At 45.0% G+C, this 24810-nt stretch overlaps 1 protein-coding gene across 1 annotated transcript; it reads left to right on the forward strand.

Annotated features, from left to right (window-relative positions):
• The first annotated feature begins 8923 nt into the window (after window positions 1-8923).
• Window positions 8924-23334, forward strand: LOC307237819 (myosin-7-like). The gene is made up of 39 exons (XM_080010587.1): window positions 8924-9050; window positions 9420-9498; window positions 9708-9915; window positions 12102-12245; window positions 12429-12585; window positions 12684-12711; window positions 12821-12926; window positions 13142-13234; window positions 13355-13418; window positions 13517-13615; window positions 14312-14415; window positions 14623-14761; window positions 14877-14995; window positions 15554-15703; window positions 15825-15995; window positions 16108-16417; window positions 16610-16683; window positions 16776-16981; window positions 17062-17185; window positions 17263-17399; window positions 17491-17746; window positions 17882-18124; window positions 18211-18387; window positions 18472-18617; window positions 18739-18829; window positions 18943-19332; window positions 19430-19556; window positions 19657-19775; window positions 19879-20075; window positions 20163-20346; window positions 20446-20611; window positions 20697-20821; window positions 20938-21246; window positions 21344-21547; window positions 21641-21937; window positions 22022-22126; window positions 22226-22321; window positions 22811-22945; window positions 23200-23334. Exons 3-39 carry the CDS (start codon window positions 9715-9717, stop codon window positions 23218-23220), a joined length of 5814 nt encoding a protein of 1937 aa, XP_079866713.1. The 5' UTR covers window positions 8924-9050; window positions 9420-9498; window positions 9708-9714; the 3' UTR covers window positions 23221-23334.
• The last annotated feature ends 1476 nt before the right edge of the window (window positions 23335-24810 follow it).

Consider the following 24810-nt stretch of genomic DNA (forward strand, 5'->3'; position numbering starts at 1 on the left):
GAGACACAATCGGCGTTGCAGACGCCAATCTGGTTTTGCATTCTTGATCACCACTTCACTATATAGAGCGGAAAACTCACTGAATTCAAATAAATTAAACACACGAGATGAAAACACGAATCAATAAAACATTTTTATTCAACGTTGGATTTGAACACCCCCCCCTGAGGGAAAGCGTCTTCCTCCGAAAAACGACGTCGTGATCGATCAAATTAGCTTTGACCGATCACACGTTGCAGTGAAGTAGTGCATCACGTTATTGAACAGTCACGGTTAAATCCCCACTCACCTGCTCTCAGGCAACACGTCCTGACCCGGTGTGAGCCGCCGCCTGCGTGATCCGGCCCCTGATCCGCCTCAAACCCACTCCCCCCCCCACCCCAGCTGACGGAGCGGGCAGCTGCCCTGTCAGATGCACGGCGGAGCGCCCCGCGTTTGCCCCCGCCGGCGGGCACCGTCTCACCACGTCGGGGCAGGGATCCGTCGCGGCGGGGGAAAAATAGAAAGAGGAAGCGGAACTTATTCCCCCGAAAGCGAATATGAAATATCCCCGGTGGCTCGTTCTACCAGTCAATATACAATGTGCAATATGCAGTACTGTATATTTCTATGGAACCTGACTGAAGATCACATGGTTTCCTGGGACGAGCGCGGTAGAGACCATGCGATGCCGCTCGCGAGGCTCAAAGAGCGTTTTTCCTCAACTCATGTAACGTGAAGGAACCCGTCGCGACGTCCCCGCGCCCCTGTCGCCCGCTGCGGCTATTTCCTCCCCTGTGACCGCCGGCTCCGCCAAAAGACCCTCGTTATCAGGGCTGTGAAATGCCGGCGATAAGGCGGCAGCGAAGAGATTGCCGCGGCACGTCGCTCCCACCCCCCGCGGTAAAGGCGGAACCGACTGGACGGGGGATTCGTTTTCTAAAATAAACTGCTCCCGCGTGCGTACCCGGTTTGGCTCGGCTCGGGGTTGACAAAGGTGCCGAAGACTCTTTTATTATTGTTCTTTTTTTATATTTGTTATTACCGTGACGAGCCTTTTGAACGGCGTTCCAAAGCCTCTCTTCACCGCGCAGATATTCCATTCCCGCCGCCCAGCAGAACAATCACGCCGGCTTCGGGCTGCGCGGCCGCGTCCAACCTCCACGGCCCCAATGACTTCACTTCACCCCGCGTTGTATCATCCCACCCAAATACCTTTGTCGCTCGGCTGCACGACGCAGGCTTCTTGTTTTCAGCTCTTTATTTTCTTTCTTTTTGTGCAATGTTGTGGCTGGCTCCATGTTTACAAGTTTCTACCCGGCAACGTCTACTTCCGTGCTGTTTTGTTGAGCCTTTTGACAATGAAATACTAGAACATTGAATATTGGTGCCATTGGTGGCGTTGGGGTTCAAGTAGCATCTCATTCTGAGCTTAATTGCGTCGTATGTTGCGGAAACCAGCCGGACAGCGACCGCTAGGTGGGCAGCGTCAACCAGGACCAGGCGGTAAAAAACATGCACGCTTATCATTTACATTTACATTTACATTTAGTCATTTATCAGACGCTTTTATCCAAAGCGACTTACAAGGGAGAATAACATTCAGCTACATTGCGACAGAGATTAGTGTAACAACAACATTGGTGTAACAATAAATACTGCAAGGTGGTGCTAAGTAATTGTAGATTAGGACAGGAGGTACTCACTGAAGAGCTGGGTCTTCAGTTGCTTCTTAAAGACAGAGAGGGAGGTTCCCGCTCTGGTCATTTTTGGCAGCTCGTTCCACCAACGTGGAACTACAAATGAGAATAGCCTGGATTGCCGTGGCTGTATGGCCGGCAGAGCCAGGCGACGCTCATTTGATGAGCGCAGCATCCGGGGGGCAACATGCTTATTATGTTATGAAAAACATGCTTGGCCCAAAATGATGTGAAAATCAGCAGCGGATAGTCCAACGTACCAACGTAATATACTGTTCCTTGACGCTGCAGAGGACAATACGTGGAGTACAACCCCATTTCATTTCTCCGGCAATTTACATAATTGCTCACGTAGCAGCCGCCGACCCGCAGCGCGTTGGAATACAGGACACGAAACGCTCCCTCTCCCCTGCAGTCTCGTCCCGTCTTCCCAGCGCCGCACCAACCACACGACAGTGTATGTACATGCACCTGTGTTTTAAGTGTATGTAGGCCAGTACACATGAAAAAAAACAAAGATAACTGGCTCGGTTCTCTGGAAGAACAGTTCTCTTCACCGCAAGGTGGAGAGTACTGGGAATACTTCATTGAATAAGAGTACTCAGACTGTAGAGAAGATGGTCATGATAAGGAAAATGATGTAAAACTCTTTGAGTTACGTGTCCTGTTGAAAGGTGATGAATAAATAAAGGTTATTATTATGTTGTCTGTTTCTGTTGATGTCTCATTTGCTGCTGCTGTTGTTTTTGCTGCTGTTTCTGTTGTTTCTACTGTAGTTGTTGCTGCTTTTTCTGTTGGTGTCTGTTGTTTCTGTGCTGCTGCTGTTTCAGTTGCGGTTTCTGTTGTTTCTGCTGCTGTTGTTGTTGCTGCTGTTGTTGCTGCTGGTGTTGGTGTTGTTGTTGATGCTGCTATTGTTGTTGTTTCTGTAGCTGCTGCTATTGCTGCTGCTGTTGTTGTTGTTTCTGTTGTTGCTGCTGTTGTTGATGTTTTTACTGTTGTTTTTGTCATTGTTGCTCCTGGTGTTGATTTTGCTGCTGCTGCTGCTGTTGTTGTTGCTGCTTTTGTTGTTGTTTTCTGTTGCTGTTGCTGTTGTTGCTACTGCAGTTGTAGTTGATTTGTTGCTGTTTTTGTTGTTTTTGTTGTTGCTGCTGCTTTTGTTGTTGCTGTTGTTTCAGGGGTATTCTTTTGAAATGACCAGCTGACAACTATGTTCTTTTTTTGATCGCATTTCTTTGTAAAGCGCATTGTGTTGCCCTGGTATGAATTGCGCTTTATAAATAAAGTGTGACTTGACTTGACTTGACTTGACTTGACTTGACTTATTATTATTATTATTATTATTATTATTATTATTATCATTATTATTATTATTATGTGAGGATATACTTGGTTTACTCAAAAAAAGGAACTACTTTTTTCACCCTGTGTATTTGGGAGAAGAGAATATTTTTATTTGACGTTGGCTGTCATCTGCTTATAGTGGCATTTACAAGACTGCAGAATATACGGTTGGACATTGAAACGCTTCACTTTTCACTCTGGATTGTTTAAAAATTCTATAGGGACTAATGTTAAAACACTCGCCTTGGAGCTGTTAACGACAACGGAAATAGAGAAGTACAGTACTTTGTTAGAAATGAACACAGGTAAAAGTACAAGTGCTGAGTTTTCCTTTTCACCCAAATAAAGTACTATTACAGGCGTTCATTTGCACGCCCTGGCGGCTGTGAAGCCGAGGATATATCTGTTGCTGAAATCTATCAGCAAGAGGCAAAGCCCCTTTCAGCCCTCGCACCTCGCCTTAGTTTCCACATTGTGTGATGAAGTGACGACCTTATCACAGAGGTGTAAGCTGGAAAAAAGCTGACATTTGCCCGGGAGTGATTTATTTTTACCTCCTCGCTTGTTTAGTTGACACACGGGTCTCGGGCCAAGGGATTAACAGCCGCACAGAGGTGTCGGTGCAAATCCGTGCACAATAATAAAAAAGGCTTGTTTTAGGTGTTATGGAACTATTAGGGTTTGCAGATCATGTGACCAATGTGAGATAAAACAGAGGTGGAAAAAATGACACCCGCCCCCTCCTCACATTTAAATAATGAAATCCTCATGCCATGTATAAGGGCGTTGTGTTGCAACTAATAAGAACTGAGAAAGACCGCCTTCAGCAAATGAACGGTCTTATCCAATGAAACATCCCATGATGTGCTTCTATTTAAACAGCTACTGTGTGTTCTGCATGTTGTACATTAGGACTAGGTTTTAATGATAAAGCATCGGAGGAACAAAGTATTTCAAATTATTATTATTATTATAATTTATAATAATAATAATAATAATAATAATAAAAATAATATTATGAATTATAATAATATCAATAATAATAATAATAATAATAGTAACAAACTTTATTTGTGCAGCACCTTTCATACACGACAGGTAACTCAGAGTGCTTTACATAAAAATGAGGCCATCAGATAGAGACAACAAAAGCAAAGCAAAATGCATTTACAAAGTACAATAATAAAATAATTAAAAGACTGACATACATTTAAAAAGAATAAGTGTTCATCAGAGAATTATTTTCTTATTTCAATGGAGTCTTTGATGATTTTACTATCATCATATCATCCCAAAATGCACAAAATAAAATATAAAATATACCCTTGTGCTAACTTGTCTTACCTGCTTTGTCTTTCTACCAAATTACCTGACCTCTTATCTCAGAAGCTTTTGAAACTCCTATTCTTTTTTAGGCTCGAAAATTTCAAACATTAAAATACAAAAAAATATATATATATATTTATAATTTAAAAACAACTAAGAACACTAAGTGAGGGATTCATTGAAGGCATGAGCTGAAACAAAGTTATTTTTAAGTTTTGTAAATGTTTGAGTTTTAGTTTATTTAAATTTTTTTTAGCAACTGATACAACAAACACATTCCTGACCGCGTTGTTGAAGTCTTTGCTCCTTCAAAGATCTCACACAAATCAACGGCACGAAACAAATCCGTGGAAAAGGCATCAGGCTCATTTACACTGGGGGATAACTGCTATGGAGTTCCCCCTGCGGGTCGGACGTGGATGGAATGGGGACTGGTGATCCAGCGAGGACATGACTGGCAGCGTATTCCCGCGAGCGCACTGGAGCAACTGGTGTGCCGCCCCTGTCCGCCCGTCCGTCTACATTGCATGACATGACATCATTCAGCAGACGCGAGGCTTCTTAAAATGAGGAGATTTCGGAGAAAAAAAGGTTAGAGACGGGTCTGAAGAGATGACTTGTTGACAAGCTGTGGATGTCATAATTGGCAGCATATTTGGATATATACATACATAATGCATTACATCATATTACATGAATTAAAGATTACAAAATGCCATTGAAATGTTGTTGATTGTTGTTGAACGCTGTTGATTTTCAGCTTTGACCCTTTTTTTTGTTCCCCACCAAATTAAAGCAAGTGTCCAAAGTAGACGCCCAATGCCTCGTATACACCAAAGGACTTTGGATCGGACTTTCGAGTCCTAGACAAATCTTGAGAGGTCTTAAGATGATCACCAGGGGTGAAGAATGCGCTACCGCCGCCGGTGGTTTGATTTGAGGCGGTCAGAAACTCTTGTGATTCGTGATCCTCTCGCGAGGACACCAGGTCGCGTTGACGTCGTTGTGAGTCTTGAAGTCTCGGCTTCCACACTGTGATCTGGAATCCCGGTGTGTGTCGTGGGAAGGGAAAAGGTCTTAAAACGTGGAATGCATTTTGCAAGTCCATTGGTGGGTGTATCCATGCCAAGACTTAAAATTTCCTTATTGCTCAGAGAACTTAACCCCTACCCCTACCCCGTAATGTTCTCTAACCGTAACCCTAAGCCACGATGAAGGCTTACGCTACTTTCGGAATGTTGTTTTTATTTACATGGGCTTCATCTCTCCTTGGTTTAGAGCTCTTTGCCTGCTGCAGGTTGATTACTGACCACACACCAAAGCCTGAATGCTGCTCTTCACCGAGTTGAAGCCAAAGGTAAATTCTTAGTCTTTTTTTTTTGGAACGTCCTTATAATAGTCATTATAATAGTCATTAATAAATAATCATCATTATACGATGTTGAGAGTGGTCACGACGGGTTGAGCGACTTCTGAGTCCACCTGGCGACGGAGGAGCAAGGCGTCCTTGCAAGGGCAGAGGAGTCTGGAACCCGACCGGCGGTCGTAGGTCCGGAGGGGCTCGCTCGTTGTGGGGCCTCGTAGGAGAGTACCTGCGTCTTAAGTCTGATCCAAACACAGATGTGAAGCCGGTGAATTGGGCTGAAAAGGACAGTGGCGGGCTCTAGAGGCGCGATGGAACAGGCTGTCCAGCCAAAAGTAGGCTCCAGTAGCCTAGAAGGGAGATGACAAGCACCTGGACCAGGACTTCCCAGCACCGCTTCCTACATGAGGGACGGGTGTGTTCCGAGGGGCATTGTAGAGGGGAAACCTGCAGGAGTGGGTTGTAGCTGCAGATCCGTGTTCCCAAGGGGAGGGAGGAGATTGTTGAATGTCCTCTGCAGAGCAGTGAAAGGAGAAGTGATGGGTGGAGATCACACCACCCAGGCATTTGAGGTACAAGCAGAGGATCCGGAAGGGAGCCCTGAGGGACGCCAGTGTCCGGCGTGCAAGGACTGGACGGCGATCCTTTCCGTGAGACCTGGAATGAGCCAGTGGTCAAATGTGATGTGACCCGGGGGTGTTCAAAGACCTTGACCCCAAGCTCCGAGAAGGTGGAGAGAAAGATGTAGTCGTTAGCGATGTTAAAGTCAGTAGAATGAGTAGGATCAGGAGAATAACGAACAGCCAGGGGGGTCTGTCTGTCTGTCTGTCTGTCTGTCTGTCTATCTATCTATCTATCTATCTATCTATCTATCTATCTATCTATCTATCTATCTATCCATCTATCTATCTATCTATCTATCTATCTATCTATCTATCTATCCATCTATCTCTCTGTCTGTCTGTCTGTTTATCTATCTATCTATCTATCTATCTATCTATCCGTCTGTCTGTTTATCGATATATCTATCTATCCATCTATCTATCTATCTATCTGTCTCTGTCTCTCTGTCTGTCTGTCTGTCTGTCTGTCTGTCTGTCTATCTATCAACCTACTATCTGTCTGTCTGTCTGTCTGTCTGTCTGTCCGTCTGTCAGTCAGTCTATTTTAGACAGGTTCATTTCAGGCTTCATGGAGCTGCATGCAGCATGACGGAGCACTCAGTCAGGGTGCTGACAGGACATCACACACAGGTGACATGGCACTAATACAGAGCTCCTGCCCCGGTGCCGGTGGGGGCAGGGTGCAGCGCTATGCGTCAGTTTTCCAAAATCTTCTCAAGGATAACAGCACTTTATGTTTTTATGTTATCACTGTCCAAGCATTGGACCACTGAAATATTACAAAACATCAGACTTGACAAAACTTGATTATATTAATTTTGATTATATCGGCTGGATTTTGTTTCTTTTGTGTAAAAAATGAAAAACAGCGAATATCCTTTATTACATGAATTAATTTCACCAATAATTGTGAATGATATAAATTACACATTAGTTAATTAAAACTTTTTTTTTTTGAGTAATTTGATGAAGTCTGGTCTGAGGTCACTTTAATTAAGATAGCATCGATTGGAAAACTTTACTTTAAAATTAGATTTTTCTCCACCACAAAAAATAACCCAGCCTATAATAAACATGAAATGTTATCATATTTGTACGGCAGAAGATATCCATTTGAGATGTTTTCTTTTTCTTTTCTTTTTTTCACCACAGGCTTTGTCAATCTGGCCTCAGGAGGATGGTTTTTTTTTATTCACTGCTATTAATAAATGTTGAAGAGTGATAGGACACATGCATCAGATTTTCCAGGTATTGTTTTTCTTTTTTTATTTTATCTCAGTGTGACCTCATTCTCCCAGAATTTCAATGCGAAAGATGCAGACGGACACACCCACAGAGGGCAGGGAGAAGGGACAGGATGATGATGGCACGGTGGTTTTTAGAGATGGCATCCGACCTTCCATCCGGGGGGCGACAAGGACAGCATCTACACTTTTTGGGTTGATCCAAACGGAAAGGGGCCGGGCAGCCGGAGAGGGAGCGCGAGCCATTCCAAACAGCGATAGGACCTCTGCCGTCCCACCATGTGACCAGTTAGTCACCAGGCTGGTATCTGGCTGCCAGTAACTTTTGCTTCTGTTTGGAAGCTACTAAGCAACCGACACGGTGTTCAGAGCGAGACATTTTCCAAATTGCAAATGGAGTCAAAACAGACTGCATTAGTATTATGTAATGCAGTGATTCCCAACCTTTTTCACTGCCCGGACCCTCAATTTGATATGCCTAAGGCCACTGACACCATTTGATAAGACGTAGTCCAAAACTCCATACCTTTCCATATTTTAGTCAGAGTTGACAGTGAAACGATGATCAAATGTATTTCTGATTCTGATTCTGATTCTGAAAACAGTCATTATGGTTCATTCTCGAATGGTTAAATTTAGTTATTAATCATTTTTCTTGAAACCCCCTCGAGCCTCTCGAAGGACCCCCAGGGAAGGACCCCACATTGAGATCCACTGCTCTAGTGCATTTATTGGATACCACCGAGTACGCTACTCACGTTCTCACTGCATCTATGTATGAAAGTATGTATATGTATGTGACGAATAAACCTCATGAATCTTGAATGGTGAATAATAAAAGGGAAAAACTTTCAGAGAAGTTGTGCTTCGGGGCAATTTTGACGTTCAAGCCCAGGGCGCTGATATATTCTAAACAACATGACATCAACTCGTTTTCATAAGCAGACCAGGGCCGAGGGTTATCGACTCATTTTCATCACTCTGCCCACACTCAGCCCTCTCTGCCTTGCCTCAGCCCGGGCAACAAATGGAAACTGGGCTCCATCCAAGCCTGTCCTGGTAAATATTCAGCATAGGAGATGACAAAGTGCGGGTGAATTAGAGGCAGCGCGAGGATCGGCCACGGGAGGCTTATCTGGGAGGACATTCCTGGACATGGTCCCAAAAAGTCACATTATTTGGATCTGTGGGAGGTCCGGGCGAACGGGCAGAGACGGCAGCCAGACATCACAAGGGCCACGGAGAGCTCTGTCAGTCAGGAGTCATGAGTGGGGTGTGTGTGTGTGTGTGTGTGTGTGTGTGTGTGTGTGTGTGTGTGTGTGTGTGTGTGTGTGTGTGTGTGTGGGTGTGTGTGTGTGATAGCCATAACCCGGGGTGGCATCCTTGGCCTTGTAAGGCCGGGTCATCGGGGCATATAAAGCTGATGGTCCGCCACCGCTGCAGGTCTAGCAACCGCTCTTCACCTGGCCTTGGTGTAAGTCTGATGAACAGTCTGCTGACCTCCACCCCGCACCTGTGTGCTTGTGTTCCCAGCTGACCGTTGCTGGTGCTTTGCATTAACATTTGCTTTTCTTAATTATTAATTTTTTTTTTTTTTCCTTGTAATAGGGTAAAATATAACCAAAGGATTTTGCAGAGGGAAATTGTAAAAAGATAACCCTTTTTTCAAAGTCCTTTGGTACTACTACCTACTAACCACTAGGCATTACTTAATTACTACTACCCCATTACTACCCCATAATTAAAACGTTCTCTAACCCTAACCCTAAGTCACGGTAAAGGCTTAGGCTTCTCTGAGAATATTGTTTTTATTTACATGGACTTCATCTCTCCTTGGTTTTAGAGCTCCTTGCCTGCTGCAGGTGGATTACTGACCACACTCTACAGCCTGAGCCCTGCTCTTCACTCAGTTGAAGCCAGAGGTAAAGTCTCTTTTTGTTCAGTGAGGAATGACGTTTTTAAGCGATCCTTATAATGATAAATTATCATCATTTAAATGTGGTTGTTTTGTAATTGAAAACAAAGTGGTCTTCGCTAAGTGCTAATCAGATGTTGATGTTGAGATGGAGACAGTGGCGTGGCAGGGTGTGCAGTGTCGAAGAGCTTAACCACTGCCATGTGCCACGCCCAGTGCCGCCATGGGGGACGCAGAGATGTCCGTGTTCGGGACGGCCGCCTCCTTCCTGCGGAAGTCGGACAAGGAGCGCATGGAGGCCTCCATGCGCCCCTTCGACATGAAGAAGGAGTGCTTCGTTCCCGACACCGTGCAGGAGTTCGTCAAGGGGACGATCAGCAGCCGAGACGGGAACCAGGTCACCGTGGACACCCAGTTCGGGAAGGTGAGTGTCGGCCTGTCAGGGGTTCAGCCGAGGGTCTGAAGAGTGGGGAGGGTCGCATCTACTGCAAGGAGAGCAGGGAGAGCAGGGGTTCCCAAACTGGGGTCTGCTGCCTCCAAGGGATCCTCCTAAGGATTTGCAGAGGATCCACAGCAAAACTGTTATTATCATATTTTTTCAAATATATAAATATAATTTTTGCTTGAATATCTTTTTCTTCTTGAATGTGTTTTTTTTTCTCCAGCAACTGCACAGTAAAGACTAGTGTGTGACATCTGTTGGTCTAATTATAAATATATCTTTCACAAAATATACATACTCAACATCCCTGATGATGAGGCGGAGTACATAACATTTTGAGTTCTTGGTGTGTTCTTTTTTGGGGGGTGGGGGCATTTGACATAGAGAACAGGTGGATACATTTTTAAATAAGCCGGTAAACACTAAAACTAAGCTACTAAGCTATATAAGTACCTCACAGTTAATGGATATACTGTATGAAGCCCATTTTTGACCTAGAGCCAATTTTCCGACTCTTATCTATTCCAACCACAGCTACCGTCTCCTGACCTAAATCTATGCAATTGCCTCAGCATAACCTTTGGTCCGTCGTGGAAATGACATTACATTTTTGGGTTTTTGAGCCGATCGCTGTGGTGGGGAAAGAAAGGTCCGGGTGGAAAGACGGAATTACCCTTTAAGTCAAAGCACAAGGGTTGTGGGTTGAAGGATGTGAGGATGAAGCCGCACGAACATGGATCTCCAGTAGCTGGGGCAGTCGCTTTGCCTCACGTGACGACTCCACCCCAGTGAACGCAACTCAACAACCCCACAGTGAGAAGCTGATTGCATTATAGTGTGGCCGTGTAATGCTCTGACCAGGAGCAGTCTGTCTTGTAACGCTGCCTTGCACGTAGGCCCTTGCCCGGGTCAGCCTTGTTGAGTGTTAATTGGAGTGTAAAGCCGTGTGTTTGTTCAAGGGTGAATTCTTAAGTGAGTGTGAATGCGAGTCCGTGAGGCAGTGAAGAACGTCGGCACAATTATAGGCCCGCCGCTCTGCGCGTCGGGCGGGCGGGTGATGAAATGAGGCGTCGCTGCCACGCGGTTATGAAAACTCTCGCACCCTTCAGAATGTGGAGAAGACAATGTTAATAATGTTAACTGAACGAGGGTGACACACAAAGAATATACTGCACACAAACACTATGAGGATAGAAATGATTAGTGTTTGTTGTTATATTCATATATAAAACACCCTTTTTGATTCATTTGTGATTAATGATTAATAATAATAATAATAATAATAATAATAATAATAATGAAAATAATAATGATAATGATAATAGTGATAATAATGATAATAATAATAATAATAATAATAATAATAATAATAATTATTATTATTATTATTATTATTATTATTATTATTATTATTATTATAGCTTTATTTATACAGCACCTTTAAAAACACAGTTTACAAAGTGCTTTGACAGATGTAATAAAAGCTGAATGATCAGGTGATAAATTTTAAAGGCAAAGGAACATTAATGAACAGGAATTAAATTCATTCATGAAATTGTAAAAGTGGATAAAGAGACTAAAATAAACATAAATAAATAGATACAATATGATAATAAGGAATAAAAAATAAAAGGGAAAAAAAATTATAAAAATAAATAAATAAGTAAATAAAAAATAAAATAGATAAAGAAAGGGGGCGACATCACATAAAAGCAGATCTATAAAAATGGGTTTTGAGAAGTGATTTAAAAGAGGTCACTGACTCTGCCGCCGTATCTCCTCAGGCAAGTCGTTACATAGCCGCGGGGCCCTGACAGAAAAGGCACCGTCACCTTGTGTTTTATGTCTAGACTTTGCCAGGAGGGCCCCGCCCGCCTGAGGATCTGAGGCTGCGCACTGGCTCATATGGGGTCAACATCTCTGTTCTGTAGCTTGGAGTCGGACCCAGGCGTGCTTTGAAATCTTAAAATCGATTCAGAACCGAACAGGGAGCCAATGGGGATAACCTGGGATCGGGGTGATGTGATGTCCAACTCGTTGGAGGCGGGAGAGTGACTTTCTGTTGACGGCAGAAAAGAAGGGCGTTACAGTCATGACAGCAGCCAGATGAAGTCAACCGGTCAGTTGGTTTGGACGTGAGGTTAAGTGTAAAATCCTCTTTTCTCCAGACTGTGACGGTCAAGGAGTCGGACATTCTGCCCCAGAATCCGCCCAAATTCGACAAGATCGAGGACATGGCCATGCTGACCTTCCTCCACGAGCCCGCCGTGCTGTTCAACCTCAAAGAGCGTTACGCCGCCTGGATGATCTATGTGGGTACAAGGACGAGAGCACATTTGAGTGTGATGTCGGCAGGCACGCCGGAGCTCTCAAACTTCCCGTAGCTCAGTTTGCGCCATCACCACTTACTTATATTTTCACGTTGTTGTTGTTGTTGTTGTTGTTGTTGTCGTCGTCGTCGTCGTCCGCCCTCTTCCCCCCTCCACCCACCCCAGACCTACTCCGGCCTCTTCTGCGTGACGGTCAACCCCTACAAATTGCTGCCAGTGTACAACCCGTCGGTGGTGCTGGCGTACAGAGGAAAGAAGAGGAGTGAAGCTCCTCCTCACATCTTCTCCATCTCCGACAATGCCTACCAGTACTTGCTGGCAGGTGCCCGACTACCGCGCCCGTGACGACGGTCCCATTCGGCCGCTGTCGTGTCTGAACCACCGCAATGACGATTTTGTCTTTTCCGCTTCTCCTTCCAGACCGCGAAAACCAGTCCATTCTGATCACGTACGTAGCATTTGATCTGCAAATAACACATCCGCATCACGTGGGCTGGCATGCGCTTGATCCTCCCCGAGGTAATATTGTTATGATTATTATCGCTTTATGGTCGTAGTGGAGAATCTGGTGCAGGAAAGACTGTGAACACCAAGAGAGTCATCCAGTACTTTGCCAGCATCGCTGCCGGAGGCGGAAAGAAAGAAACCGTCTCAAAAGACAAGGTCCTCTCCACTCCATGTTAATTACATTTCCTGTACTGTGTGTCTCTGCAAGTCTGTTCTCCTTAATCAAGTCCAATGTGCGTGTGTGACTAGGGCGCTCTATCCTTGCGTGTGAGCGACGGAATTGTCCCGTTGTTTGCTTGACGGGAGCGAAAAAAAACGTGACCCGGCGTTCGACGTCTCGTTCTAAAGTGTTTGGGGTTTCCCCGTCACAGGGCACCCTGGAGGATCAAATCATCCAGGCCAACCCAGCTCTGGAGGCCTTCGGTAACGCCAAGACCATCAGGAACGACAACTCCTCCCGATTCGTGAGAGCCTGACATTTGTGTAGCAAAATAAAGAGCAAGTGATGCGAGGATAAAATAGAGATGAAGTAAAATAAAATAAGGATCAATATCCGCTGGCAACGATAATGTTTTCCCTTTTAGGGTAAATTCATCCGAATTCATTTCGACACGAGGGGGAAGTTGGCATCTGCTGATATCGAGACGTGTAAGGAGAACGCCATAGCTGTAGTTCAGAATGAAAAAGTTCATTACGTCTTCACCTGCGATAATTTTAATGACTTCCCCGTTCCGGATTCTTTCCAGACCTCCTGGAGAAGTCTCGGGTGACCTTCCAGCTCAAGGCTGAGAGGGATTACCACATCTTCTACCAGATACTGTCCAACAAGAAGCCTGAACTCCTGGGTGGGTACTGCAGAGCGCTTCATTCTCCGATTCCCGATCCCACACTGCAGTGGTGCCCCAAACCTTTCTAAGCCAGACCCATGTGAAGAGTCACATTTTGGTCTCCGAACCCAGCAAATACATTTATTAAGTGGAATAGACGACAAACTGCCTGTCAACAAATTAGTGAAGTAAGTTTCACGATGGCTCATTGGCCCTGAAATTGATGAAGGAATGCGCACTCTATAATCAAGACATTTTTAATTAACGTTGGCCAATCCCCAGTGGGAGATACAGGAAATTGTAGAATTTTTCATAAAAACTCTGAAAGAAAATACAGAAAGTTCAGGAATTTAAAATGTCTACTATAAATATAAATATATCTACAGTATGACACAATATCAATATACAGTCTGAAAACCACTGTACCCTGCTGTACTATACTGTGGTATAATATAATATATATATACTGGCCGACATTTACAGGAACCCCACCGCTTTTGTAAGGATTTTTCACAGAATTTAAATAACCCATAACAACTGTCCAGAAAAATGTTCCGCTTAAAGAGCGGCTCCCATCTGAACCCCAGAAACAGATGGACAGCTGAAACAGAACGCAGCGTATTCCTGTGACTAAGTGTGTGTTTGTAGACTGTCCAAAGCGCCTGTCCATCTGTCTGACCCCGCCCGACCCCCCTGTCTCTCTCCGTCCTCCAGAGATGCTGCTTGTCACGAATAATCCCTACGACTACGCCTTCATCTCTCAGGGGGAAACACAAGTGGCCTCCATCGACGATGCAGAGGAGCTCATGGCGACAGATGTCAGTCTCTTGCTCACCGTTCTTTTTACAGTGTCACACGCTGGGATCCGGGCGCGGTTGTAGCTATGGCAGTAAACACAAGATAAATCATTCAAATATAGAGCGTGGTTGCACAGAGCCCGGATACGGCAATAAGGCCCAATAAAGTGTTTTTTTAGGGATTCGCATGACATGTATTACAACTGTGTGGCCGATCTTTCCACGCAGAACGCCTACGATGTGCTGGGCTTCACCCAAGAGGAAAAGAACTCTGTGTACAAGCTGACCGGCGCCATCATGCACTATGGCAACATGAAGTTCAAGCAGAAGGCGCGAGAGGAGCAGGCAGAGGCCGATGGCACCGAGGGCGAGAAAATATTTTTTTATTTTGTTAATTGAGTCGATTGAAAAAACAAATGGCGAAGAACTCACCAAAGGGGGAGTTCTTTTTTGTTTTTTGATATTTCAATTTCCTCCCATAGTTACTGACAAAGCAGCGTACCTGATGGGCCTGAACTCCGCCGACCTCATCAAGGGTCTCCTTCACCCCAGGGTCAAAGTGGGAAACGAGTGGGTCACCAAGGGACAGAATGTCGACCAGGTGAGACCACCGGCGTGTTGGTAGCCTCTTCCAGCGTCCATTCTTTAACATGTGCAGGAACAGACAGAATTCCTGCATCGAATGTGAATCCATTTTTGCATTTGAAATTCTGTTCATCACATTATATCTGTATAGGGTCTAGAGAACCCTCCTCTACCCAACTAGAATGCCTCTCTCCCCAACGAGTTCAACGTTTGGGGCTTTCTTTGAGATTGAATTGAATGTTCTTCTTTCCCATTAGGTATCCTGATTTATTCTTTTCGTAATTCAAAATGAATTGGTTTGAATTATTTGCTCTTGACGGTCGTGGTTTGATTGTCATGTCGTTGATTGTCGTGCTCCATGTGATGCTGAATTTTTTAATTACCCTAAAAACCTCTAGAAACCTGCATTTCATTATTAAATGAGCATTTTGTATCTACACTGTATATATAATTTCCTGAACATATTCAATGTTGAATATGTCAAATACTTGAATTTACCATATTTCTATAACACATGACCAATATACTGTATTCCTACATTTTAATAGTGCTCACGATGATTTGTGTGCAACAGGTGTACTACGCTGTCGGGGCTCTATCCAAGGCTGTTTATGAGAAGATGTTTCTGTGGATGGTGCTCAGAATCAACCAGTCACTGGAGACCAGACAGCCTCGCCAGTACTTCATTGGCGTGTTGGACATCGCTGGTTTCGAAATCTTTGACGTGAGCGCTTCTGAGAGCACCATTCTCAAGCTGTTTACCGTTTGTTACTGTTTGTTTTCAATCTTACGATGTCTCTATGAATTTTATCGAAGAAAAATAAAAAACCTTTTATTTTTCTCAGTTCAACACCTTCGAGCAGCTCTGCATCAACTTCACCAACGAAAAACTGCAACAGTTTTTCAACCACCACATGTTTGTGCTGGAGCAAGAGGAGTACAAGAAGGAGGGCATCGAGTGGACCTTCATTGACTTTGGCATGGACTTGCAGGCCTGCATCGACCTGATTGAGAAGGTGTTTCATGGGAATATGCCATTATCTTTTTGAAACAAATGACCGAACACGTAGCACATGGAATGCATAGACATGACAACTGTCCTGAATAAATGTGTTTTATTTTATCCAGCCCATGGGAATCATGTCCATCCTTGAAGAGGAGTGCATGTTCCCCAAGGCCAGCGATTTAACCTTTAAAGCAAAGCTGTACGACAACCATCTTGGGAAATCTGCAAACTTCCAGAAGCCCAGGATTGTCAAGGGGAAGCCAGAGGCCCATTTTGCTCTAGTTCACTATGCCGGGACGGTTGATTATAATATCTACAACTGGCTGGTGAAGAACAAGGACCCTTTAAACGAGACAGTGGTGGGATTGTACCAAAAGTCTTCCCTGAAGCTACTTTCCATCCTTTTTATTGGCTATGCTGGGGCAGACTCAGGTACCTTATTGTAGGTCTTTCAGAATAAAGATTTCACAGCATTTTTCTTCTAAAATGCACATATGGGAAACAGGGGTCATGCAATATATATCACATTATGACATTCCTACCGATGTTCTTAAAAAGGACATTTTGCATATTGTGAATTGTTTTAGAACATTGTTTTTTAGAATACCTTGCATTTTTTAACAGCTTTGGTAGAGGGTGGCAAGAAGGAGAAAAAGAAGAAGGGATCATCTTTTCAAACGGTGTCCGCTCTTCACAGGGTACGTGTCCACTCTGTTAAACAGGTTGTTCTATGATATAGACAGTAATGGTTGCCCAACGAATACCATTTTTGTTCCTTGTTTCATAACAGGAGAACCTGAACAAGCTGATGACCAACCTGAGGTCCACTCACCCTCACTTTGTCCGCTGCATCATTCCCAATGAGACCAAGACTCCTGGGGCCATGGAGAACCCTCTGGTGATGCACCAGCTGCGCTGTAACGGCGTTCTGGAAGGAATCAGGATCTGCAGGAAGGGCTTCCCCAACAGGATCCTGTACGGAGATTTCAGACAGAGGTAACATCTTAACGAACTGGTGGCAAGACACCCTTTGATTAAACGCGTGAGAATCAAATATTATATTCCTGCCATCGCAGATACCGCATCCTGAATCCTGCCGCCATCCCCGAGGGTCAGTTCATTGACAGCAGGAAGGGAGCTGAAAAACTACTTGGGTCTTTGGATATCGATCACAACCAGTACAAGTTTGGACACACCAAGGTAACGTTTACATTGAAGGGGAAAGATCTGATCTAAATATCGTTCATGCTGAGGTGAAAAGACATTGCTCTCCTCAGGTGTTCTTTAAGGCCGGTCTGCTGGGTCAGCTGGAGGAAATGAGAGACGAGCGTCTGTCCAAAATTATCACCGGTATACAGGCCAGATCTCGTGGTCTTTTGTCTCGTCTAGAGTATCAGAAGATAGTGGAACGCCGGTACATTTATATTTCTACCCTTTAGTTTGAAAATATTCAACATTTATAGCCATGCAAACTTTTAAAATTGATTTCCATAATTTTCTATCAGGGACGCACTGCTGGTGATCCAGTGGAACGTCCGTGCCTTCATGGTGGTCAAAAATTGGCCCTGGATGAAGCTGTACTTCAAGATCAAACCCCTCCTGAAATCTGCCGAAGCGGAGAAAGAGATGGCCAACATGAAGGAAGAATTCCTGAAGTTGAAAGAGGCTTATGCAAAGTCAGAGGCTCGTAGGAAGGAACTGGAGGAGAAAATGGTGTCCCTTCTGCAAGAGAAGAACGACCTGCAGCTCCAAGTTCAAGCTGTGAGAATGTTTTAATGATATACTGAAACTATAACATATTGACAGACTGTATGTTGTAGCAGGAGGACAGTAAACATGCACAAGGTTTGGAGCATCATGTGGTCATCAGGTGCTAATATCTATCAAATTTGGCAGGAGCAAGACAACCTTTGCGATGCGGAGGAAAGGTGTGAAGGTCTGATCAAAAACAAAATTCAGCTGGAGGCTAAATCCAAAGAGCTCACTGAGAGGCTGGAGGATGAGGAGGAGATGAACGCTGAGCTGACCGCAAAGAAGAGGAAGCTAGAAGATGAGTGTTCTGAGTTAAAGAAGGATATCGATGACCTGGAGCTAACTCTGGCAAAGGTGGAGAAAGAGAAGCACGCCACCGAGAACAAGGTATGGTCGCTTTCAAGGTGTTTTGTAAGGCCTATGTAAGCAATTCCATTCGGTTTTATACTTGACAAACAAATGTTTGTTTGCAGGTGAAGAACCTGGTTGAGGAAATGGCTTCTCTGGATGAAATCATTGCCAAGCTGACCAAGGAGAAGAAAGCCCTCCAAGAGGCTCATCAACAAACACTGGATGACCTGCAGAGTGAGGAAGACAAAGTCAACACTCTGACCAAGGCCAAGGCCAAGCTGGAGCAGCAAGTCGATGACGTGAGAGTCCAAATGACATCGATGCAAATAAGATCGCACTGTGATTACCTGCACACGATGAATCTGTGATATTTTCCAATGCAGCTTGAAGGGTCCCTTGAGCAGGAGAAGAAGGTTCGGATGGACCTGGAGAGAGCCAAGAGGAAGCTGGAGGGAGACCTAAAGTTGACCCTGGAGAGTGTAATGGATCTGGAGAATGACAAGCAACAACTAGAGGAGCGACTGAAAAAGTATGAATGTTTTATTTATATATATATATATATATATAGGTATTTATATTTTTCTACAGTCTTATTGCCTATGCATTTCTCACTTTTCTTCAACTAAATTAACTTTGAACACATTTGGCAGGAAAGACTTTGAACTCAGTCAGCTGAACAGTAAACTTGAAGATGACCAGGTTATAATTGCTCAACTTCAGAAGAAGTTGAAGGAATTGCAGGTAGATAACAAGCACTATCATGAACAAAACCAAATAATCGTCCCTACAGCTAACTCAAAGGTATGTCATAGAAAAATTGAATTTCTAATCTAAAGTTCTACTTATGTTAATAGGCTCGTGTAGAGGAGCTGGAAGAGGAGCTGGAGGCGGAGCGAGCTGCCCGCGCCAAGGTGGAGAAGCAGAGAGCAGAATTGGCCAGGGAGCTGGAGGAGATCAGCGAGAGGCTGGAGGAGGCCGGTGGAGCAACATCCGCCCAGATTGAGATGAACAAGAAGAGGGAGGCCGAGTTCCTGAAGCTCCGCAGAGACCTGGAAGAGGCCACTCTGCAACACGAGGCCACGGCGGCCGCGCTCAGGAAGAAGCAAGCGGACAGCGTGGCCGACCTGGGCGAGCAGATTGACAACCTGCAGAGAGTCAAGCAGAAGCTGGAGAAGGAGAAGAGTGAGCTCAAACTCGAGCTGGATGATGTGGTCTCCAGTATGGAACATATTGTGAAGTCCAAGGTGCGTAAACCCTGGCATAGGGTTAACATATCAATCACAGTCAAAAAATAAATACCTTTTAAATGTACTAAAATTATTATGACATGTACTCTTAAAGACTAACTTGGAGAAAGTCAGCAGAACTATGGAGGATCAAATGAATGAATACAGAACCAAGTGTGATGAACACCAACGATCTCTTAATGACTTCACCACTCAAAGGGCCAAGCTCCAAGCTGAAAATGGTCGGTATCGTTCTTCCATATTTAAGTAGGGAACCCAATTTTGATTGCAATATTTAATATTTTTTTCCAAACACATTAATCTCTGCATCTATCTTTGCAGAAGAGCTTTCTAGACAGCTGGAAGAGAAAGAATCTCTTGTATCACAACTGACCAGAGGAAAGAATTCCTACAATCAACAACTTGAAGATTTGAAGAGACAGCTAGAGGAGGAAGTCAAGGTATGAAACAAATGCTTTTAAAGACATCCTCACACTCCTCAAGATGTTTTAGACTGCAATGGCCGGTCTATGAATAATAACAACACTCTCTGAATTCAAACAGGCCAAGAGTGCCTTGGCCCACGCAGTGCAGTCTTCTCGCCATGACTGCGACCTGCTGAGGGAGCAGTATGAGGAGGAGCAGGAGGCCAAGGCCGAGCTGCAGCGCAGCATGTCCAAGGCCAACTCTGAGGTGGCTCAGTGGAGAACCAAGTACGAAACTGACGCCATCCAGAGGACCGAGGAGCTGGAGGAGGCCAAGTAAGTAACCCTACACATGTCACCAGAAAGGCTTATAATATGTATGTAAGAATTTCATTTTTTATAATATTCCAATCCCATCTCCAGGAAGAAGCTGGCTCAGCGTCTGCAGGATGCTGAGGAGGCTGTTGAGGCTACCAATGCTAAATGTTCCTCCCTGGAGAAGACCAAACACCGGCTGCAGAATGAGATTGAAGATCTCATGGTGGATGTGGAGCGGTCTAATGCTGCTGCCGCCGCCCTGGACAAGAAGCAAAGAAACTTTGATAAGGTAAAGAATAATATTCAACTACATTCCTACACTTCAATCCCATCAATGATTTATTAAAAAAAACAAAACTTCTCTTTCAAATTTCATGTGGAAATATAGGTCTTGTCTGAGTGGAAGCAGAAGTATGAGGAGTGTCAGTGCGAGCTGGAGAGCTCCCAGAAGGAGGCCAGGTGCCTGAGCACTGAGCTCTTCAAGCTGAAGAACTCCTATGAGGAGTCTCTGGACCACCTGGAGACCATGAAGAGAGAGAACAAGAACCTCCAGGGTAAGCTGTCGGAACATCCTCTGGCTAGTGAAGCATGAACAACACTAAAAACACAACAAATAAACGCTATTTCTCTTATCAACAGAGGAGATTTCTGACCTCACTGAGCAACTCGGTGAGGGAGGAAAAACTATTCATGAGTTGGAGAAGGTCCGCAAGCAACTGGAGCAAGAAAAGTGTGAGATTCAATCTGCGCTCGAGGAAGCAGAGGTATGTGCCAAATGTACAATCTTAAAGCGCTGTTGGTATGGAAAACATGTCGGCTGATAGATGTATACATTCATTGTAATAATGGTGAATGAATTTCTACTTGATGTTCACCCTAGGGCTCCCTCGAGCATGAAGAGGGCAAGATTCTCAGAGCCCAGCTGGAGTTCAACCAGATAAAGGCTGAGATTGAGCGTAAGCTGGTTGAGAAGGACGAGGAGATGGAGCAGTCGAAGAGGAACCTGCAGAGGAACATCGACACCCTGCAGAGCTCTCTGGAAGCAGAGTGCCGCAGCAGGAACGAGGCCCTCCGCCTGAAGAAGAAGATGGAGGGGGACCTCAACGAGATGGAGATCCAGCTCAGCCAAGCCAACAGGCAGGCGGCCGAAGCCCAGAAGCAGCTCAAGTCTGTCCATGCTCACCTCAAGGTATGAAGGCGGGATCAAACGTGGACCGCAGAACTCTTCGCATCCAGAAACGTGATAGTATACGTACAATCTACATCCTTTGTCTCCCACTTTCAAGGATGCGCAACTGCAGCTGGACGACTCTCTTCGAGCCAATGACGATCTGAAGGAGAACATTGCCATGGTCGAGAGACGCAACAACCTGATGCAGGCCGAGCTGGAGGAGCTGAGGGTCTTAGTGGAACAAACCGATAGAGCCCGCAAGCTTGCTGAGCAAGAGCTGCTGGATGTCACTGAGAGGGTGCAGCTACTGCACGCACAGGTACGGTTTACACTTCATTTGAGTATGCTGTGTTCTTTGGGCAACAGTTTAATGTCCAATATCTATTCTTACAATGTGACATATATTGGATAGAACACCAGCCTGATAAACCAGAAGAAGAAGCTGGAGGCGGATGCGTCCCAGCTTCAGACCGAGGTGGAGGAGGCCGTGCAGGAGTGCAGGAACGCAGAGGAAAAGGCCAAGAAGGCGATCACCGACGCCGCCATGATGGCGGAGGAGCTGAAGAAAGAGCAGGACACCAGCTCTCACCTGGAGCGCATGAAGAAGAACATGGAGCAGACCATCAAGGACCTGCAGCACCGCCTGGACGAGGCCGAGCAGATCGCCATGAAGGGGGGCAAGAAGCAGGTTCAGAAGCTTGAGGCCAGGGTGAGTATTTTCGGCTACAGTTTGCGGTTAAGAGACATTTTTGGAACTTTGGAAATCGTCCAATTCACCACTCTCAATGTGCAGGTGAGGGAACTGGAAAATGAAGTTGAAGTGGAACAGAGGAAGAACAGCGAAGCTGTGAAGGGAATCCGTAAATACGAGCGTCGCATTAAAGAGCTTTCCTATCAGGTATGTAGATTTCAGGTTCTCCAGTCCTTACCACCGCGTCCCCAGATGTGATGTGACCCCCCAGGAGGTGAAATGTTCTGATGTTCCGCAAATCCGCAGACGGAGGAAGATCGCAAGAATATCGCCCGTCTTCAAGACCTGGTGGACAAGCTGCAGATGAAAGTCAAGGCCTACAAGAGATCTGCTGAGGAGGCCGTGAGTCCTAAAGGAGTCTTCTCACTCGCGGGAGACGGAATGACTTTTGAAAACACCGTTACAAATATAATCAAGCAATTACATTCATCCGAGCGTAAAACGTGACTTTTAGTAAGTGTATGGGCCTCAAAACGTGTCTCGAGCAGCCGTGATGTTGTTAAACAAGGAATACCACACGGTGAACATTGAAGAGTTTAATTATTACACAGCGGAATAGGACTGGAATCCAAAGCAACATTTATTTTATGCATTTATGCAACATGTCTGCATAATTTTAGATGACCCAGGGGCCAAATTTCTAAGTCATTCTAATCATTACGGGCAAACAATATTCTATTTAGACATGGGTCCAAGCTGTAGAACTCAGGCTTTACTCTACTGTGTTGGATATTGGGTATGTTTCTCATATCATGAGTTGAGCTTCTGCATCTCGCCCCTGCCGCATGATGACATGCGACCGCTCCGCTTCATACATCTCTCCCCCCGCAGGAGGAGCAAGCCAACATCCACCTGGGCAAGCTCCGTAAGCTGCAGCACGAGATGGACGAGGCCGAGGAGCGGGCGGACATCGCCGAGTCCCAGATCAACAAGATGCGGATCAAGAGCCGCGACGTGGCGTCCAAGGTCTGTAGCGCCACGCATCGTACCGGGCTTGCTGCCTCTGACCCTGGCAAGCGCTGCCCTCTGCCGGCTGCCTATCGTTTTAACGCTGTGTGCTATTTAAACATCTCACCAGAGGCCCTCTGGAAAACATGTGTAGCCCGCATATTACTGTTAATGTTCTGTAATACTAATGCAACTCATGTGATGGTGCTACTCCCGAAACATGACAGATATTTATTTCTCTTCCCTTCTCCAAACACCCCCTGCTTTTACAGAAAGGGTTTGATGAGGAGTGAAGCTTTGGACCCCTCCGGCAATCCTTTCTCTGCTGTGTGCGATAGCTTCCCCCTCTACTATAACTCTCCACCTCCTGTAGTTTTGAATAAAATCGCATAATGCTGTAACGCAACATCAAATGCTACGTTTGTTTTCTGTTTCCTTTCCTGAGAACTAAGTATTGAACGTTGTGATCGACGTATTAAGTTTGAAGCCATGGTGTACTGCTGTGTTTCTAAGATGGGGGTACAAGTACCCCTATGTGTACTGCAGGGGTACTGCAGGGGGTATTAAAAAAAGATGTGCTAAAACTATTTGTGATATATAATGTTGAAAAAAACACATAAGACGCACATACATTACATCATTTATGTTCATTTTATTCTTTTATTTTACTCCTAATGCCAGTGAAGGGGGTACTCAGCTGAACACACATTCAGTGCGGTACACAACTGGTGTACCGCACTGGTTGGGGATTCCAGTGGTGGAAAGAAGTACTTCATAACTGTGCTTAAGTACATTTTTTCTCGTATCTGTTATGTTCAGATTTGGAGACTTCTGACCTTTACTCCTCTGCATTTCAAAGGAAGTATCTTGCTTTGTCCCACATGATAGGTTTTGTTACATCTGGGCACCGGCTTTGACACATGAATTTAATTTTTATATTTAAATATATTAAAGTAGATGTGGTCCTTTAACTTTCAAAGGGATCATTTTGGGATCAGGGTATTTGTACATTTATTTATCCCTTGTATTATCTTGGCCAGATTTGACCCAAATGCGGTGTTTACCATAACTAAAAGTCTGGGTAGCATACCTGTTTCAACCTGAGGCCAGGTGACTTTGCCTAATTTGTGGTCATGAACTTCGATACAGAATAGTGATGTTTTTGTTTTTGTCTATCAGCACTTTGCACCCCATTGCAGTGTTTCAGCCAGTTTAAACCACAAAGGAGAATAGACCTTTATGAGCTAGCAGCTTGTATAAATAAGTCTCACTCTCACACGACCACACACACGCACACACACACACACACACACACACACACACACACACACACACACACACACACACACACACACACACACACACACACACACACACACACACACACACATACACACACACACACACACACACAGCTCTCACCACAAACATAAAGACCATCCCCTTTTATTTGAACAGAAGGTACTAAATATATTTGATCTCCAAAAGGCTCATAGTCCTGGTCCTCGCGGACCTCAGAGTCATAACATGAGAGCGGCGCAGATCCACGTTGTGCGAACCGACTCGGTTGCTGTCTGAGATGAAACATAACGTAACAAGGTCCCACTCCCCATCCACCCACTCAGTCACTCCGAGGCGATTGTCAGAGGAGGAACAGGAGCAGAAGATTCTTGGTCAATGAAGCCCTCGCTCTAATCTTAGACAGTGATGGAGGAGGTGGTGCCCGCAACCGCGGACGGTGTTGAACACCATTCAGAGCACAATGAATCACCCTCCGATGGAGAACACACGCGGGCCGAAAGAGAGGAACCCCGGTGCGGTTGCGCACCCCCTGTGCAAGTCAGGGAAGGCTGTCGGTGGAACACATGATCAGAGCGCTCCCA

The sequence above is a fragment of the Zeus faber genome (genome assembly GCF_960531495.2).
Source record: "Zeus faber genome assembly, chromosome: 12".
In the NCBI taxonomy this organism is placed as follows: domain Eukaryota; kingdom Metazoa; phylum Chordata; class Actinopteri; order Zeiformes; family Zeidae; genus Zeus; species Zeus faber.

What these genes read in the sequence shown, in the direction of transcription:
- LOC307237819 (XM_080010587.1), top strand. Translation starts at nt 9,715, where the DNA reads ATGGGGGACGCAGAGATGTCCGTGTTCGGGACGGCCGCCTCCTTCCTG. An exon ending in AGGAGCTCATGGCGACAGAT is followed by an intron (nt 14,416 to 14,622) that starts GTCAGTCTCTTG and finishes CTTTCCACGCAG; the next exon opens with AACGCCTACGATGTGCTGGG. An exon ending in CTATGCTGGGGCAGACTCAG is followed by an intron (nt 16,418 to 16,609) that starts GTACCTTATTGT and finishes ATTTTTTAACAG; the next exon opens with CTTTGGTAGAGGGTGGCAAG.